Source organism: Cucurbita moschata, unplaced genomic scaffold (assembly GCF_002738365.1).
Source record: "Cucurbita moschata cultivar Rifu unplaced genomic scaffold, Cmos_1.0 Cmo_Scf00003, whole genome shotgun sequence".
Lineage (NCBI taxonomy): Eukaryota > Viridiplantae > Streptophyta > Magnoliopsida > Cucurbitales > Cucurbitaceae > Cucurbita > Cucurbita moschata.
Genome location: NW_019268519.1, coordinates 1,780,096 through 1,797,321, shown reverse-complemented (window position 1 = coordinate 1,797,321; position 17,226 = coordinate 1,780,096). Strand labels below are relative to the sequence as shown.

General features: G+C 37.2%; 4 protein-coding genes across 4 annotated transcripts; 2 read left to right on the top strand and 2 right to left on the bottom strand.

Moving 5' to 3' along the window:
* Nucleotides 1–99: 99 nt before the first annotated feature.
* Nucleotides 100–5,396, bottom strand: LOC111440965 (tRNA-specific adenosine deaminase 2-like). Its single transcript, XM_023077811.1, has 7 exons — nucleotides 5,105–5,396; nucleotides 4,417–4,454; nucleotides 4,163–4,229; nucleotides 2,506–2,665; nucleotides 2,282–2,378; nucleotides 1,310–1,410; nucleotides 100–1,123 (listed from the first exon to the last, which is right to left on the bottom strand). The coding sequence occupies exons 1-7, from the start codon at nucleotides 5,204–5,206 to the stop codon at nucleotides 1,077–1,079; spliced, it is 612 nt and encodes a 203-aa protein (XP_022933579.1). The 5' UTR covers nucleotides 5,207–5,396; the 3' UTR covers nucleotides 100–1,076.
* A 111-nt stretch (nucleotides 5,397–5,507) lies between these two features.
* LOC111433078 (macrophage migration inhibitory factor homolog) lies at nucleotides 5,508–8,175 on the top strand. The gene is made up of 3 exons (XM_023070003.1): nucleotides 5,508–5,773; nucleotides 6,101–6,301; nucleotides 7,977–8,175. Exons 1-3 carry the CDS (start codon nucleotides 5,663–5,665, stop codon nucleotides 8,010–8,012), a joined length of 348 nt encoding a protein of 115 aa, XP_022925771.1. The 5' UTR covers nucleotides 5,508–5,662; the 3' UTR covers nucleotides 8,013–8,175.
* An 869-nt stretch (nucleotides 8,176–9,044) lies between these two features.
* Nucleotides 9,045–13,399, top strand: LOC111439369 (uncharacterized serine-rich protein C215.13-like). The gene is made up of 2 exons (XM_023077074.1): nucleotides 9,045–10,445; nucleotides 13,047–13,399. The coding sequence occupies exons 1-2, from the start codon at nucleotides 9,162–9,164 to the stop codon at nucleotides 13,206–13,208; spliced, it is 1,446 nt and encodes a 481-aa protein (XP_022932842.1). The 5' UTR covers nucleotides 9,045–9,161; the 3' UTR covers nucleotides 13,209–13,399.
* A 756-nt stretch (nucleotides 13,400–14,155) lies between these two features.
* LOC111439385 (transcription factor bHLH35-like) lies at nucleotides 14,156–17,226 on the bottom strand. The gene is made up of 5 exons (XM_023077078.1): nucleotides 16,966–17,226; nucleotides 16,696–16,861; nucleotides 16,350–16,589; nucleotides 16,092–16,262; nucleotides 14,156–14,697 (listed from the first exon to the last, which is right to left on the bottom strand). The coding sequence occupies exons 1-5, from the start codon at nucleotides 17,010–17,012 to the stop codon at nucleotides 14,608–14,610; spliced, it is 714 nt and encodes a 237-aa protein (XP_022932846.1). The 5' UTR covers nucleotides 17,013–17,226; the 3' UTR covers nucleotides 14,156–14,607.

Genomic DNA, 17,226 nt, shown 5'->3' with positions numbered 1-17,226 from the left:
GTCTATGATTGAGACTCTTCAATTCCATTCCATTCCATTTCTCTGGAAGTGACCTGGTAGAAATTTTCTTGAACACTATAATCCAATGGATACCATTTAATCATCAAATGTGTTCTTAACATTGAAGCAATTCCAACCTCGAGCACATTGTTCAAATCGAAACCATTTGTAAACTCTAGACAAAACTGACACTTGTCTTGCTTTCCATTCAATATAACAGCTAATCAAAGGACATGCATAAGAATGTAAAATGTAAACAAACCTTCCAGATGGAAGAAAATGAATCACAGTCCTCAAAGGGCACCACCGCAAGTTTCCAAGCCATAGAACGCACACAATGGACAAGCTTTTGCAGATGGCCTGTTGCTTTGCCCCTTGGCCAAAAAGGCCAAACTTCCATCAACTTTCCTCTCCGATGGCTGCCTTCATCCTATTGGTTTTTCATTTGAGCTTTGGAAGCTAATTCAAGTTCTAAGGTCGACTTGTGACAAGTCCTGTCAATTTCCCAACCATATTTGACTAAACTCAGAGTGCATCAACCAACCAAGCAGCATTGGACAACAATACAATAGTTCCTCCACTAACTTTATGCTATCATACTATAGTGGAAGTCTCTCCTCTAGCCTTTTCTTTCTCTTCAACCTTCTCCTGTGGCTCACACATCAACATATCTGCTTTTCAATCACTAAACTCCCCCCCTACCAATTTGACTTTCTGGCAAAATATATTTGCAGACATTTGATTAGAGGAATAGCTTTTGGTTAACCCTGAAAATTAAGTCATAGTAGATGAAGAGTTTAATTACCATCCGAGGGAACATTTTAATCAATATAAATAATAGTAGTTCAGATAGCAGTTCAAATGTTAGAGGCAGAAATATCCTAATCCCAAAATGTATGGCAATGAGGTTGAGGTCGGCATTCGACATCTTCAAGCTCACAAACTGATATTGTTTGAGACAAGAGCTAAAAATGGATTCATCCATACACCTTTTCCGCTTTCAAAAGCTTTTATCATTGATAATGTCGATTTGGACTAGACGGTATCAAAACCAAAAGTAACCTCATTTCAGCCTTTCATTGACCTGCCCGATTGTGAACAAGGGGCCTGTGAGGATTTGGAGCTGCAACGGAACACCACCACTATCAATCAAACCATATACATTTTTCAAAGTCTATCAATCCAAAAGATAAAAAAAATATCTGACAAATAGGTTATACCAACAAAATAAGCGGGTCTATTTGGAAGATAAAATGTTCAATACACGAGCAAATCGTGCAAATCAGATGATCAAAATAATTTCACGTACCATTAGGATTTCCCTGTTCATAAAAACTTCGAAAAAGAGCAACTGCTTCTGATGCCATTATTCCTGCTGTGCATTTAAATCCCCTTCCTTGCTGATTACCACTATCACAACAAATTAAAGAATCACTATCCGAAATGAATCCCCTTCCTTGCCCATTACCAATAGTTTGATTTGATATCTTGAATGAGAATTTAAATGCCTAGGAAATGCTTCAACGAAAGTTGCTCTTTTCAAGCTCATGCCTTCAGTTTGTCCTTTTTGACATGCAGATGGGGGGTATCTTTTTCATATCTTTTTTGGTTGCACTTATTCTTTGAATTGATGGTTCAAGTATATTGTTCTTTTCAATATGCACTGGGTTTTCTCAAATGTTTTAAAGGACAATATTCTTCAGCTTCTCAGTGGTCCTCTTTTGGCTCAAGGCCAAACAATCTATGGGTAAATGCGGTTAAATCTCTATTTTCAGAATTATGGTTGGAAAGAATCAGAGAATTTTTTAATACAATATTCTTCCTTGCCTCTACTTTTTTTTTTAAAAAAAAACAAGAGATTAATGCTTAAAAGACACAAACTCCATAAAAGAGTGAAAATGAAAAAAAAAAAAAAACAAAAGAAAAGAGAAACCAACGATTATAAAGGAGTGATAAAAGCATGTCAATTAAAACAAATATCTTGCAATGAGAAACCAGCATAAGTCATGGAAAGAGAGCACACTTTTTTTCAAAAGCACGAAGGGAAAAACAAACACAATTCTCCCATAGCAGGTGTATTTTTATCCCACTTTTTCTTGAAGAAGCAACCCGGTTGGGAGGAAGCATATGAATTGATAGCTTGAAAGTATGTAAAAGACTTAAAACTACATAAAAATATAAGTTATTTTGGAAAAGTTAACGACTGCAGCAATTCGTTCAAGAAACCAAAGAGTTAATCTCATAAAACTAAAATCTGATAATGGTAGATAAAGAAATAAACCTTGTATGTGCCTCGCGGCTACCTAAGTGAAGTGACAATATAGATCCACATCCACCAAATTTATCATTTGCACAACCATAATATACTTCATTTATACCTGAAACAGGAAATCACATAGCAATGAATCAACCATATTCAGTCGTTAAATGAAAGGTAAACTATGACTATAACTCTTTGGACAAACAGTTGCCTCTGCATGGAGAAACAAGAAAAGGAAAACATACCAAGTATTGATAGGGCAGAAGCACACATAATGCAAGGTTCACAGGTAACATAAAGTTTGCACTTCGAGCATTTTTCAGCAACTTCTGAGGTTGAAAGTCCATCCCTCTGCCATGCCTCAATCAGAATGTCAGTAGCTTCCATCTCTGCGTGTCTGGTAGCCTATGAGAATATGAAAAATAATGTAGATAATAAGCAAAACAAGGCAAAAGAACTTGTCACTACAGTCTTAAGGAAAGTTGGGAATGGATATTCCCGTGTACTCTTCCTTGCAAGCTTAGTCGTACCTTGCTGATCCCACACTATAACTGCTTGAAAAATTAGCATAGAAAACTTGTAGGAACTTTAATATCTTAGGTAAGCAATCAAATTTTGAGGCCTAAAAAAGATTCATTTGGTTGAGTTATAACAGCATAGTTCTCTTTTGAGAATCCAAAATCCTTTAAACTTGAGAACTGTTGCAATCAGCCTCTAAGCTTTGGCAAGGAACCACCTCGGTAAAAGTCCGTCAGAGCAACTTGGATATTTGAAACATGGCCCTGAATTTGAGACTCCCAAATCCTCTAAGTTGAAAACAATGAAACTATCTTCGCTACAAGTCCTTTCAAAATTGTCCCAAGAAACATATTTACTATTTTTTTTTTTTATGAAAAACAAAACCATCAAATTAATGCGAAAAAGGAGAGCAGTATAAAGGCCTTGAGGATAGGGATCCCTGAAGCTAGTGAGGAGGGCAAAAACAAAAGGACCCAATTTAAGTTGACGCCAGGGTAGCACAAAAAGATTTCTGTAGGCTGGTATCAGAGGCCGCCCACTATACATTGTCAGAGAAGTTTTCGAAAGAAGATGACTTAACTAAGAAAAATATGGAGTTTCTCTCTCCAGAGCGTTAACTAAGAAATAGGCATTGGATCAAGCTCAGTATGTTAGTTGGATCATATATTAAGTTAAGAGCGTTAATCAAACATGTAGTCCCAAAAATTTTGAGGATTTTTTTGCCTGCCAAAGACATGCCAAGGTAGCTAAATGACCATGAAAATTACTGCAATGGAAGGTAGATGCAATCTTTGCCAACTTTCTATATGCCATATTAATGTCTACTCAAAACTTTTAAAAGGTTGATTGTTAGACCAGAAGCATATGAAACATACCGCTAATTTGTAGAAAGTCATCTGCTAAAAGAACGAGTTAAATTCTTTTCTACAAACCTTGAAGCACCCAAACAAACCATCCTCTCTAACTTTGTTCATTATTCTACTCATCATACCTATTATCAAGATGAAGAGAAGCAGAGAGATTGCTCTCCTTGTCTCAGGCTCCAACTAGCTCTTGCATTCCCTCACAACCTTCTATAGATGTACAGAGTGACTTTACATTGATATGGATGGTGTCTTAACCCTGTTCCTTTATACACAAATTTTGTTTCCAATTAAAAAAAGAAATATTCCTATCCTTGGAGGTTCATTGAGATAGAATCATCAAACGCTTTACTAGCTAAGTAACAGCTGAACAAGAATAATATGATACAGGAATAGGACAAAAAAAAGCAGCTACCATGAAGTGCAATTGATCACTAAATAACATTGGAATTTTTTTTTTTTTTTTTTTTTTTGAGGGGGGGGGCAGACAGAGAGGGGAACAAGAACCATGTTGGATTACATTTCGAGTCTCAGTAGTGCGGTTTCTTCCAGTGGCAATAACCATCCCATCTTCAACAATCACACAGCTGAACAATAACAATGCTTTCATAAATAACTATAATGAGTATTGGGCACAACTACACAAAAGGAACAAACAAAAAATATTGAGGTGGAATGTTAATACATCCTCTTGAAAATGCACCAAAACAGTGAACTCATTTGCAACACAACAGATCTTACCGGCAAGAATGGTAAAAATAGACAATAGCTTACCCTACAGGCACTTCTAGGCTGTTCAGGGCAAGCTTGGCCTGCAATCACATGGCAAAATATTGAGCTACTATAGAGATAAATAAATCTGACACCACTGAGACAAACATTTAAATGTGATGAGAATCTAATGGATTAGAAGAAGCTTTCAGTTGAAACAAAACAAGCAACCCCGTGCAAAGGCAGATGGCCCTGCAGAACTCTCTTTTCTTCAGCCTCCATTTTGCTCAACCCCCACGTATTGTATTTTCATTCCCATGATCCCATACTACGCGAAAATTGATGATTTACAAAGCAATAATTTAATGACGTCAGTATGGGAGAGACGCATCAACAAAATAATTTCTTCATAGAAAATGTCGACACAGGGATCAAAATACTACGTAAAGTGTTTCAATTAACTACGGTCAGACATCCATTAGAAATGCAAACTCCAATAAGCCTGCAGCTATTCACAAGTATTTCTAATAAAATCAGAGCAGAAAATGAAGACGCTCGACAGACAAAAGCATAACATGTAAACTAATGCTCGTGGAAATTTGAAAAAGCAATAAAGATCTTCTTGCATACGTCTCATGCCCTGCATAACTTCCTGGAAATTAATTGAACTGCATATATTTTGAGTGCGGGTATGTAACTTTGACAATTATGATGCTAAAATTCACCATCTTCGTACAGGAGGGATATTCACCTGCTGAATTGCAAGTTCCATAAACCGAAGAGTGTCGGAGGAGCAATCCTCCCTCGAAGAATCCATCTTAATCCAGGACGCGGTGCAATAGGTTGAGGTCATATAAAATGAAATTAGCAGAAGATTACCAGTTAACAAATGCAGAGAGAGGGATTAAGAACTTGTCGCCGATACCCGCTTATCGAAGAGTGAGAGAGATTAGGGCAATTGTGCAGATTTTCGTACAGAATGGCGCGAAGAACTGAAGCCGCGGGAGAAGGACAAAGGGTATAGTTGTAATTAACATAACTAGTAATATAATTTCTTTTCCTTTTGGAAAGCATAAAATAAATAAATAAATAAAGCCGATAATATTTTTATTAATTTAGACTAATTATTGATTAATTTAAACTAATAAGCTTAATCCTCAAGGGAAGGAACTGGGTCCCATGAGGATTGGGAATATGAGATTGCGTTGCGAGCCATTTATCTGCAGAATCTCTCCCTGTAAGCCACCCATTGCCATTAGAACCTTCAAGCTAAATTGGACCGTCCCCACAAGCAGCATCAGCGTTTAAAATGCCCACTTTGAATTTGTTCACGAATCTCCCGGTTGATGCCGTGGTGGCTGCTGACATCCTCAAGGACGCATCGAAAGCCGTTTCTAAAATTCTCGGGAAATCTGAATCTGTTAAGTTCTTTGTCCCTTCTTCATTGCTCCTCAACTCTTATCACTTGTTAAACAACAGTCCCTTGCTGTGTTGGGTGTGTTTTATGTAGAGTTATGGAAATGCCCACATGGTGTTCGACAAAATTACTCTGAGAATGTGGAGGTCATTTCAAGTTCTTGAGTTGAGATTTTCCAGTACTAGATTGATAGCTGACTTGATTTTTTTATTTTTCTTTGTTGGTCGAAGAAGTTCTTTTATCGTGATAATTATTCATATACACACGATGGAATCATGTTTATCCTAATGCAAGGGCATGAACTTACATTTTTCTGCTTGAATGGTTCAGTATGTGATGATCTTGCTGAATGGTAGCACGCCAATCGTATTTGCTGGCACGGAAGAGCCAACCGCGTATGGAGAATTGATATCTATCGGAGGCCTTGGACCAAGCGTGAATGGAAAACTTAGCTCAACAATTGCTGAGATTATTCAGACTAAGCTCCATATTGATAGCTCCCGTTTCTATATCAAATTTTCCGATGTTCAGGCAAGTTTTTCTCGTCCTTCCAAATTGTTGAGCACATATATAAAAGGCTGGATAGGTGGGTTTAGTGGATGTCATGGTATCAAGCTCACATGTTGAGCTCCATAATTTAGTTAATATTGGTTATTCAAGCTCACATGCGAGGGAAGTGTTTATAATAAAATATAGTGAGATCCCACACCGATTAGAGAGGGGAACTAAGCATTCTTTATAAAGGCGTGGAAACCTCTGCCTAGCATACGCATTTTAAAACTTTGAGGGAAAGCCCAAAAGGAAAAGCTCAAAGATGACAATATCTACTAGTGGTGGGCTTGGGCCGTTACACTTAACCTCTAACTTTAGTTAGTTTAGTGATGGTTTAACTAGCTTATCAAAGGAGAGGATACAATGTTCAAACCCCTCACAACCCTTTTGGTTTAGTATTAATGTAACTTTAGTAATAGTAAAGCTTTTGACCTGATTTGTTTACGCCTTTTCTGGAATATATAATTCTGAATGGAGGTAGACTTAGTGTAAGATGGTTTGCATATAATTCAATGGCAATATTGTTTTATTCTAGTGGCTGTGCAATTTGATGCTGACTTCATGGATCTCCTGCATCTCTTCCTTGCTTCTCCGGATTGCAATTAAACTTGTTTGGTTTTACAAATTTTGAACTTAAATCTTCCTATTTAATATTTTACCCCGCGTAACACTGTTATTTAAGGTGTTAGTGGTAACTGATATGGACAAATGTGAACCCAGAGGCCTGAAAAAGTTGGCCATTCGAGTATTTGGATATTTTCTGAACTTGTTCATGATGTGTAACTCTGTACAATTTTTTGGTTTAGTGGTCGATACTTCTTCGTATAGGTACTCCCCTTGGCTGGATTTTGGTAAAGAATTGACTTCTAAATTACAAACTTGCATATAATTTTAAACACTCACCTTTCATTTTGAGTCCTAGAGATGATTTCTACATTAGTTGAGCGGCAAATGCACCTATTGATTTGTCTTTTGTCACAATATGACCCATTCCTTGTTAAATCACCATTAAAACCCCAACGTAAAGGATTTTGGTTAGCTCGGCAAGACATCAGACATCAGCGTAGAGAAGGGTGTTTGAATTATTGAGGATTATTGAAAGGAGTAGTCACGTTGGCTAATTAAGAGGAAGATCATGGGGTTATAATAAGTAAGGAACATTATCCTAATTAAGAGGAAGATCATGGGGTTATAATAAGTAAGGAACATTATCCTAATTAAGAGGAAGATCATGGGGTTATAATAAGTAAGAAACATTATCTTCATTGGTATGAAAAACCGAAAGCAAAGCCATGAGAGCTTATGCTCAAAGTGGACAATATCATACCATTGTGGAGAGTCGTGTTTCTAACATGAATTCATACTCATCATCTATTCTCCGATCAATATTGTCAAGTACTAGTTGAGTTTTTGCATTAATCACTGAACTCACGAGAGAAAGGGGAGTATTAAGAATACATATAAAAGATTAATTATGTCTTAACATTGTGAATATCTTAGCCCCCACCCCCACCCCGTCTGTGCAGTTATATAAGTTAACAAATTAGCCATACTTTGTTGGATTTGTATGACATTTACTGTGATATGTTTGTAATATAACATTTTTCTGCACCGATAACCTGTTGACTAACACATCCATCCTGATCATTTCCAGGCCTCGTTCTTCGGATACAACGGCTCAACATTTTGATCAGTATTTTGTAGAATGAACGCTAGAATGCTGCCAGATATGAAAAGTATGGAGTAGTTAGATTATATGAAAGGTTGGCTGGAACAATATTCTTTGCCCTTTCTAAACTATTTGATCTGGATGTAACATACATGAATTTATTGAAAATAATCATTTGGCATCTCAATTAGTCTTGGTGTTTCGTATTTATTACTGTGAATTGAGTTATTTGTTGTCCTCTGCTGTGTATAGTGTTTGACGACATGTTTGATAGTGATTCTGGAATAGCTCGCGTTACTTTTATCGTGTCTAACATATTTGAAATAGTCTTACATGGCAGGTTACTTCCATACTTGCTTAAATACAATTGTCAATTGTATGTTGTATCAGTGGATGGTTCTCTTGGGTCTTGGTTAATAAATTAAAATAAACTTCATTCAACCTTAGAAGAAACCAAATAAATGTTTTTTAGTGGTAAAAATATAAATACAACGAGCAACGTTAAGCCTTCATCGCTACAAATTTGATAATGCACGTATTTTTTTTTTCTTTTCGTCCCCACAAGTTGTCTTCAAAATTATAACTCAAATTATTTATGTGTTTTTCTTTTCGTGTATTAAATCCAAACAACGCATGAACTCACGCCCAACTATTAACATACAATCTTATTCAAACATTTAAGTCACAAGGTCCCTTGATTATTCAATTACTCTTGTTTGTTTCCTTACTATAACTTATAGACATGATTTGGAGTGGATAATTTTCAAGATTGGAGGATGAAATAAGGAGAATAGAGAATATTAAAAAGCGAGAAAAAAAAAAGGAATATAACTAAAGAACGGTTTTCATTCATATATTTTTTAAATTGGCCACTAATTATTTTCTACCAATCATCGTAAGAATACCTTTTAATTTGAGAATATTAATGAGTTTTTTTTTTTTTTTAATTTAAAATTTAGAGTTTTATTTTTTTATTTATTTTTAGTTAAAAAAAAAAAGAGTATAAAAGTATTTTCTATTATTTGGTTTAAAAAAAAATGATTAGACCAAAAAAGAAAAGTTCGTGGACCAGCGAGCCATTCTCCAGAAGAAAACGCGCCGCTTACCGCCATAGCCTCCATTACCCCACTTCCAAAAGCTCCGCATCTCTCCCTCTTTCTGTGCCCTCTCATGGACTCACTGTTAGCCAACTACGCCTCCTCCTCCGACGAAGAACAGGAGCAGCCACCGCCGCCGACGCAGCCACCGTTGTCTGTTAGCGCGTCTCTGAGATCCGAGTTACCGAAATCCTCCTCCTCCGAAACCTCTACTTTCTTATCGTCTCTTCCCCCGTCCAAATCTTCCTCGCTATTCCAATCCCTCCCCCAGCCCAAACAGTCCTCCAAGCCTTCTCTGCCCACTGGGTTCTTCGAAAATGATAAGAACGAAGACGTAGAGGAAGGAGATTCGCTCTCGGGGTCTAAATTAGGTACTGCTTCAATTAAACCTTCATCTATCTTCTCTTCCCTTCCACGGCCTAAGGGGAATCCTACGAGATCGTCGTCTTCCTCGTCTAGTTCTCGATTTAACGGTGATGGTGATGAGAATCTCACGGAATCGGCATCTATGTTTTCTTCCCTTCCGCAACCTAATTCGCAGAATTTGCAGAAATCTATATCAAATCCCTCGTCCACGGAGTCCCAGCCAAAAAGGGTCGTTCTATTTAAGCCACCCGTTAATTCTTCTTTGCTGAAATTGGGGGAAGATGACGATGATGATGACGATGAAGAAGAAGAGGAAATAAGGCGCCGAAAGGCATCCCAATCCTCGTTCCAAACCCCTACTGTAACGTCGTTCTTGTCAAGCATTCCAGCGCCGAAGCATTCGGCAACTTTGGGAGTTTTTTCGAGCTCAGGCTCAGGGCGAAGGTCGATTCTTGAAACAGATGTTCCGGTTGCGTCTTCTGATGGTTCTAAAGTAGTGAATAATTCAGGTAGCACTCAAAAAGTTGATCACGATGCCGAAAAGTACGACAGTTACGTAAATTACAGTTCAGGTGTTGAGCAGAATGTTGCCAGTCATACGGAGAACTATGATAATGCAGCAGTTTACAACGTTGGTACAGAACAGAATGCTTGGAATTATGCAAGCTATGATAGTTATGGGAGTTACCACTATAGTGTTGATCAAAATGTGGTTGGTGAAGCACCGTCTGTCTCTAGTGGAATTAACGCTGGTGACTATGGAAGTTATGAGAATTATGGTAACTATGGTGATCACATACAATATGGGAGTGACCCTGCTGGTCAACCCGCAGTGATGGACGCTGAAAATGTTGTTAGAATACATGAAAAGAGAAGAAGAAATGAAATTCCGACAGAAATACTCGAGGTGAAGCAGGATGAATTGATGAAGAATCGGCCAAGGCAGGACCAGGTCAAGTTAACTGGCATTGCTTTTGGTCCTTCTTACCAGGTAAGCCACTTATAGCTTCATGGCAAGATAACATAGACATACAATGAGGTTTTCTGGTGTATATAATCACATTATGGTTTATCTCTGTCTATTTTTGGATATTATATCAGCAAGTCTACGTCCTTGGTTTATTGGTCATTTTAGTATAGAAGATAAAAAGAAGTGCCATCTAATGAAAGATTAGAGTCGATGTGACCGCATTGGATATTTATGTTATATGGCGCTAAGATGGTAAAATCACTCTTTGATCGATCTTCTATTTGGGTTTTTATGCATAATTATCTTGGGCTGGATTCAATTGTCATGGTTGGTGGTCACCTCTCTTGAGTATTAAAATTCTACTACTAGATGTTGTGGTCAGGTAGTTGTATTGTGAGATTAGTTTGAGGTACATGCAAGTTGGATACTCATAGTATAAAAGAAACATTCTTATGATAATTGAGATTTACTAATGAAATCCTCCCATAAAGTTAACCGGAGTTATTCTTGTTCTCCAATTGGCATGCATGATTGAAATAGAATAGTTACTGTAAGGTAAATACCGAAAGAAGAATTAAGTTATTCTCGTGGCAACTCATATTAGACAATATCAACATTCAAGATAAACTCAAAAGTCAACTCCCCTCATATTAGACTCTTTATGACTGTCACTTATGGAGCTTTATTCTTTCCGCATCTTGTTGGGCAACTTATTGCCTAATGATATCAAGAGTCTCCTTACACATATTTTGGTGCTCACCTTCAAAGGGAATGCAAAGGTTAATCTCGGTTACTTTATCAAGAGATTTTCCTTTTTAGTCTCTTTGACCTGAGAGGAACATAAAGATATTTATGGGAAAAAAATGTCATTTCAGGCACTTTGGGAGTAAGGGTAGTTACTAAATAATTTATTAAAGCTATGACACTACCATCAAGTACACTTAATTAAGCTACGAAAAATTGTTCTAGAGAACACACACTTGTAGACGGCGATTGCTTTGAAATTGAGAGAACTTAGCAAATTGTTGCCATCTTGCCATATTTAGGGAGGGAGAATATATTTGAGGGTGGGGAGGATAAGAAAGTTGTGGAAGCTAGGAGTCTCTATTCACCATCTTTATACTAGTTGGTATTCTATTTGAATTGATTCATAGCTCCTTTGATGTTTGATCAAGTGTATTGTTGGAAACTTATTGGTTGTGGACATTTTAGGCATAATGGTTTAGAGTTGTTGAGCTTAATATTGAGAAGGATAATGGGAACTCCTTTGAGGTGTCTCTACCAAAAAGCATTAAGCAGGAGAAGAACTCTTATTGTCCAATTTCCTTATATTCTGCTCCATCCACAAACTCCACAAAAGTATTGTAGCAGTGAATTTTCTTTTCATCTTCCACTCCCATACTAATCCAACAACCACATGTCCACTTGAAAGAGGGCTTGAGAGGTTTTGGAGTGGCAGTTGTGCTTTTAGTAGGTACAGCCTGTCTCTGTGGGCTTCAGTGGCTAAGTGGTTTTGTAATTACCGGTTAGGTTTTATTTTGCTTGATTGGAAGCCCTTTCTTTAGTTTGCCTCCTACTTTTATGGGTTTTTTCTTTTTTCCAATGTCCTTGTATTCTTGAATTTCTTGTAACAGTTCTAAAAAAAAAAAAGAAAAAAACTCCTTTGAGGAACTATCAAAAGAGTTTTTTTTTTTTTTTTTTTTTTTTGGTGTAGTCAGTTCAATCATTCTTTTTGACTTTTATGGATTCAAAGAAACATTAGAACCTAACAGATTTGGAGGTGGTTGAATGTTTGGCTCTCTCCGAAGCCCTTGTTGGCTTTGGCCCTGATGACAGGCTAGCTGTGAAGTTCAGAAGCTTGAAAACAATGGAGTTTTTATGGTCAGGCTGTTGATACCAAATCATCATCTGCTCCTCTTTACATCGAAACAATATGGAATTCTGAGCCCATAAGAAAGTTCAAGCTTTCTGGTGGATTTTTGCATATGAAAGGTTAAAACACCTTGGCAGAATTAGTTGAACTATGCCGTCTATCTCAATCTCCCTCAACTGGTGCGTTCTATGTAAGAAAAATGAGGAGTCCTTGATGCCCCTTTTCTTTACTTCCCTGTATGCTGCTGTTCGTTGGGGTGATCTCTTGAGTACTTTTGGGATCAGTTGGTGCTTCCCTAGTAAAGCATCTCAGGCATTCTTTCTGTTGCTTTGCAGGACATACTTTAAAAATCAAGCCAAACCCTTTTAGTCCAATGGAGTAATGGCCCTTCTATCCAGACTATGGTTTGGGAGAACCTTGTTCGCAAATAGGGCTTCAGTGGGGGAGAGGGCAACACTAGGAGTTCTCTGAATTTTGTCTTGTGTTGATGCTCTTCATTGAGTTTCCCAAATAAAACTTTGACCTTTTTTGGGTATTTGACTTTTCTTATCTCTTTGCGAATGTGGGTTAAAAAAACCATATCAACCGAATGATGGCTAAATATGAGCGTTGTGTTAGGCATATTGATGTCCTATATTTCGTATTTTTGTTTCTTCCTTTTTACGTTTCATTTCTCTAAATGAAAGCTTGAAGTTTTTTTTAACTTCTCCATTGCATTCATATGTTTGTTTGCCTGTTCTGTTCTGTAGCCTGCCTCAACGACAAAAGGGAAGCCCTCAAAGTTGCACAAGAGAAAGCACCAAATTACATCGTTGTTTTATGATATGAAGCAGAAAGAGACGGAATTAGCGGAGAGGCGTGCAAGAGGTCTTCTTACAAAGGCTGAAACACAAGCCAAGTATGGCTGGTGATTCCTAAAGATACTCTTCTACTTCGGTATGTAATTCATGTGCTCCACGGAGGTAGCATGCTAAAAACTATAAACTTGCATGGTTTATATACATATATGTACGCTTTATCAGTCTTCATTAGAACGTTTTGCAACTCTATTCCTTCTATGTTGAAGAATGAGCAGTTTCAACGACGCTATCTTAGTTCTGTGTCTTCGAGTCGACGCACATCTGTGGTGTAGCAAAGTTGGGAATGCTGATGGTGGTGGTAATGGTGGGTCTAAACAGCTTGAAGTGCAGGTAAAGATTACTTTTTATTGGTAAAATTGAGTTGGAATGTTAGTTCAATTTGGTGAATAGGTTTCAAACTCTTGCGCTCTTTTCTTTGAAGATTAGAACATGTTCTATTCTGATTTAGTTGGTCACCATAGCAAGACCAGTTAAAACTTCAAAGCAATAGAATCGATCTGCTTCCGGTGTGTTGGTATTTCATCTGACATTTTGGAATGATTCTGTCTGATGAAGATGTACTCCAACACCAATGAACTATTTAGCATTGGTAAACTAAATAGCTTTTGCTTTTCAATAATAGTGACCCATTTGCAAAGCTCTCAATCCAAAAACTTTCTCCCTTACCTATCTCCATGTTTGGAAACTTTAGGGAGTGAGGCAATGCAACCAGAGAGGGTGTATAGTGGTAGGGGAAGAGAGAGGTGGTGGGGAGACAGGAGGCCACACATGATATGAATGGGGGCTGAATCTGATTGATTTGCGAACATGGGTATCAGACCCACGTTCTCAATACTCAAAACTCTCATTTGACTGCCCCTTCAATATTAATCATTCCATCTTCTTTTTCAATTCTCTTTATCTGTCTTGCTTTGATGTTAGTATATCAGAGTGATAACCACGAGGAGGAGTTCAGTTCATTCCAGAGTATGTTCAGCCATCTCTCTCTCATAGAAAAATTACTTCAAACAAAATTGATCAAACTATTGATAAGCTTCAAAATCAAATTATCAAGTCACCAGATTACAGATTGGAAAATGCAATCTAAAAGCATACTAATCCTAAACAAGAGATTAACCAAATCTAGCCAAATCCACAACCTACACGCCAATTAACTCTATGAATTTTGAAACCTCGAGATTTGTGATTTCGAACCAACGAACGAAATGGTTGGTTCCTTCTTAGGACCCAGAAAAGAATTCTATGAACCACTTGAAGAAGAACTCTTGAACAAGGAAACACACTTTATGTGACTTGTCAACCTCAAAAAAGAGCAAAAATGGAAAACTATGAGTAGGGAGAGGGAACCCTTTTTTCAAATGTTCCCCGTTACAATGGCTAAGATGGTAACTAAGATGGTTTGTGTTCATCGATCTCACTCGTGTGTGTTTTTTTGATTTGTTGGCTTAGGTTAGATACTCACAGGGCTCTGGGGATCATTAAGACCTGCAAGGGCTGTTTCTATTTTAATCTTCAAGAGATCTCTCTCCTCTTGTCCAGCCTGCAATTCCACAAAGGATAATTCTAATTAGATCATGAAGTTCGGCTTATTGTAGGATTTGGTATATCTAAATAGTTCTCTCCTTTATGACAAAGAAGCCTACGAGAGATAAGTAATTAACTTCAGAAAGGATAAAAACCTTAAGAATGTAATCCCAAAATGCTATCACTCCCAACCCCACAGAAATTACATCACAAGTGGATCTTCCACTTTGAGAAAGTGACTCCATTGACTATGGGCCCACAAATTCTTTATTTGCATTATACACGTTCTTTTGCTTTCCTTGATGGCTCTATAATCTTACCCTTAACTGGTTGAACAGCTTATCATTGAATGGTTCCCTCACCCACCCACCTCTTCTATCTTCATCCAAAACAAAACCGAGCCTACGCCCCATTTTCTGCTGTATTTTCTAAGTTTCCTTTTTAAACATGAACAAATCTCCAAAGATGATGTGCTTAATATTCCAATGAAAATGGAAGACTCACTTGAAAATAGAGTTTCAGACATAGAATATTTAAGAATTTCAGTCCTTTTTCCGCTTTAATTATGACTCTATCTGTGTATTTTTCTGATTCTAGTGTTCTTTTAAAAAGATTTGAGTGCCCATTGATGGTTTAGAACGTTATAATAATAATAATAATAATAAAATCCGATTTCAAATAAAAGTGAAAATTATAGTAAGAATTTCATGAAAAACCAAACTGCTAAAAACGAAGCATTATTTATTATTATTATTTAATTTACATCCAATTCAGATATTGTCTCTGAATTTAGTAAGGGTGTTATAGAATATTAAAAAAAAAATTCTGCTGGCAAAATATGTAACACAAGAAAAAATGATGCCTTTTTAGAAATTGTGATAAGAAAAGCAGTTTCTGAAAACGATCAAAAACAGTCCCTTGGCCCCAAATGTCTCACTCATCTGCCCACACAATCACAAAGCCATATCACAATTTTGATATCCTCCATATCTTAAAGAAAATGGGGTAAACATTTAGGCACATTTTATATTCAAAAAGCACCATATAACAGAGATACTGCTCAAAGAAAACGACATAATTATTATAACAAAACAAAAACAAAACAAAAGACATGATATTGAAACCAAGGCAAAAACAAATCAGCATCTCTCTCGCTCTCCTCCTTTTTCGAGGATCAATTGATCAATTGATCAATTGTCGTCAATCTCAATGATTGAAAAAACCAAAGAAACATGCCCAATTTCGTAGCAAGGCCACGAGTTTCTTAGAGATTTTGTCCATTTCATTCTTCTTATAGTTCTATCCAGAGAAATTGTAACTGTCCCATCTATATGCATTTTGAACACATTTGACTAATTTATGGAAGAATCAAACATAATAGTTCAGTTCAGTTTAGTTTAGTTTAGTTACCTCGATGAACACAGTTTTCAAAAGCCTTCCAGAGACAGCAGTGATATTGGCAGTGATGATCTTGAGCTTCAGTGATTCAAAAACTTTACATAGTTTAACCATTGAATCTGCTCTTTTGCAACACGTTAAGCTCACCACGATTGTTCTTTCCCCCATATACGTTACACTTAACTGCAATTCACAATCCAATCTCCTCAGAATCTCCAATCAATTCATAACTTGAAGGTTTTAAAGAAAGAGAGAGATTAGGAAGCTTACATCCAGCACTTCAATGGGGGAAAATCTTGTAGCCGAAGAATCGTAATAGCTGAATTGCTCTGTTTTATTCCTCTTTGGTGTATGCAACAATGGCACCTCCTGCTCAAACTCATACCGCGTTATCTTCTTCTTTGACTTTCCCGATTCGAGCTCATAAATTTCAGTTTCAATCCTCCTCTCTTGTTCACGCAACTTCTGGATGTGATCGATTGCATCTTTAATAATGGAAGCCTTATCCATCTGCTCAATTGCATTTCTCGATCGATTAATTTCAAATTCCAAAACTACAAAAACAGGTCTATTAAGTATTAACTATCAAATCGAACACCAGAAATTTGATTCTAACCTTACTAATATTTGGAACCACCGCTCGAAGTGCAAAAAGCCTATCATTAAGCTTCCTCCTCCTATTCCTCTCCGATACTATGTTCTTCGAAGCCGCCGACGGCGATAGAACTCCCTCCGGCGAACTGGAATCATAGTAGCTGGGAACCAGATCGTCAAGTCCCCAACTGTCTTCACCAAAACTCCAGCATAAATTCCAATTCAAAAATCCTAAACCCTCATCCCGCTGATCAACATTTTCAGAAAATAGAGAAATAAAAAGAAAACAGACCTGCCGAGATCTTCGGGCATGAACACGCCATTCTCCAAGTAATTCATTTAATCCTCTTCGATACTCTTTGTTCCCTGCGGTGGTGACGGTAGTTAGCACGGCAGCGGCGGCGACGTCGTCTTCCGATTCTTGCTTCGACGGAGAGGAAGTTTTTTTTTTTCTTTTTTTTCTCTTTTAAATAATAATAATAATAACAAGTCTGTAATTTATGTTGCTGCTATCCCTCTGACCATCTGATATTTGGGCAGGCATGGAATTTCC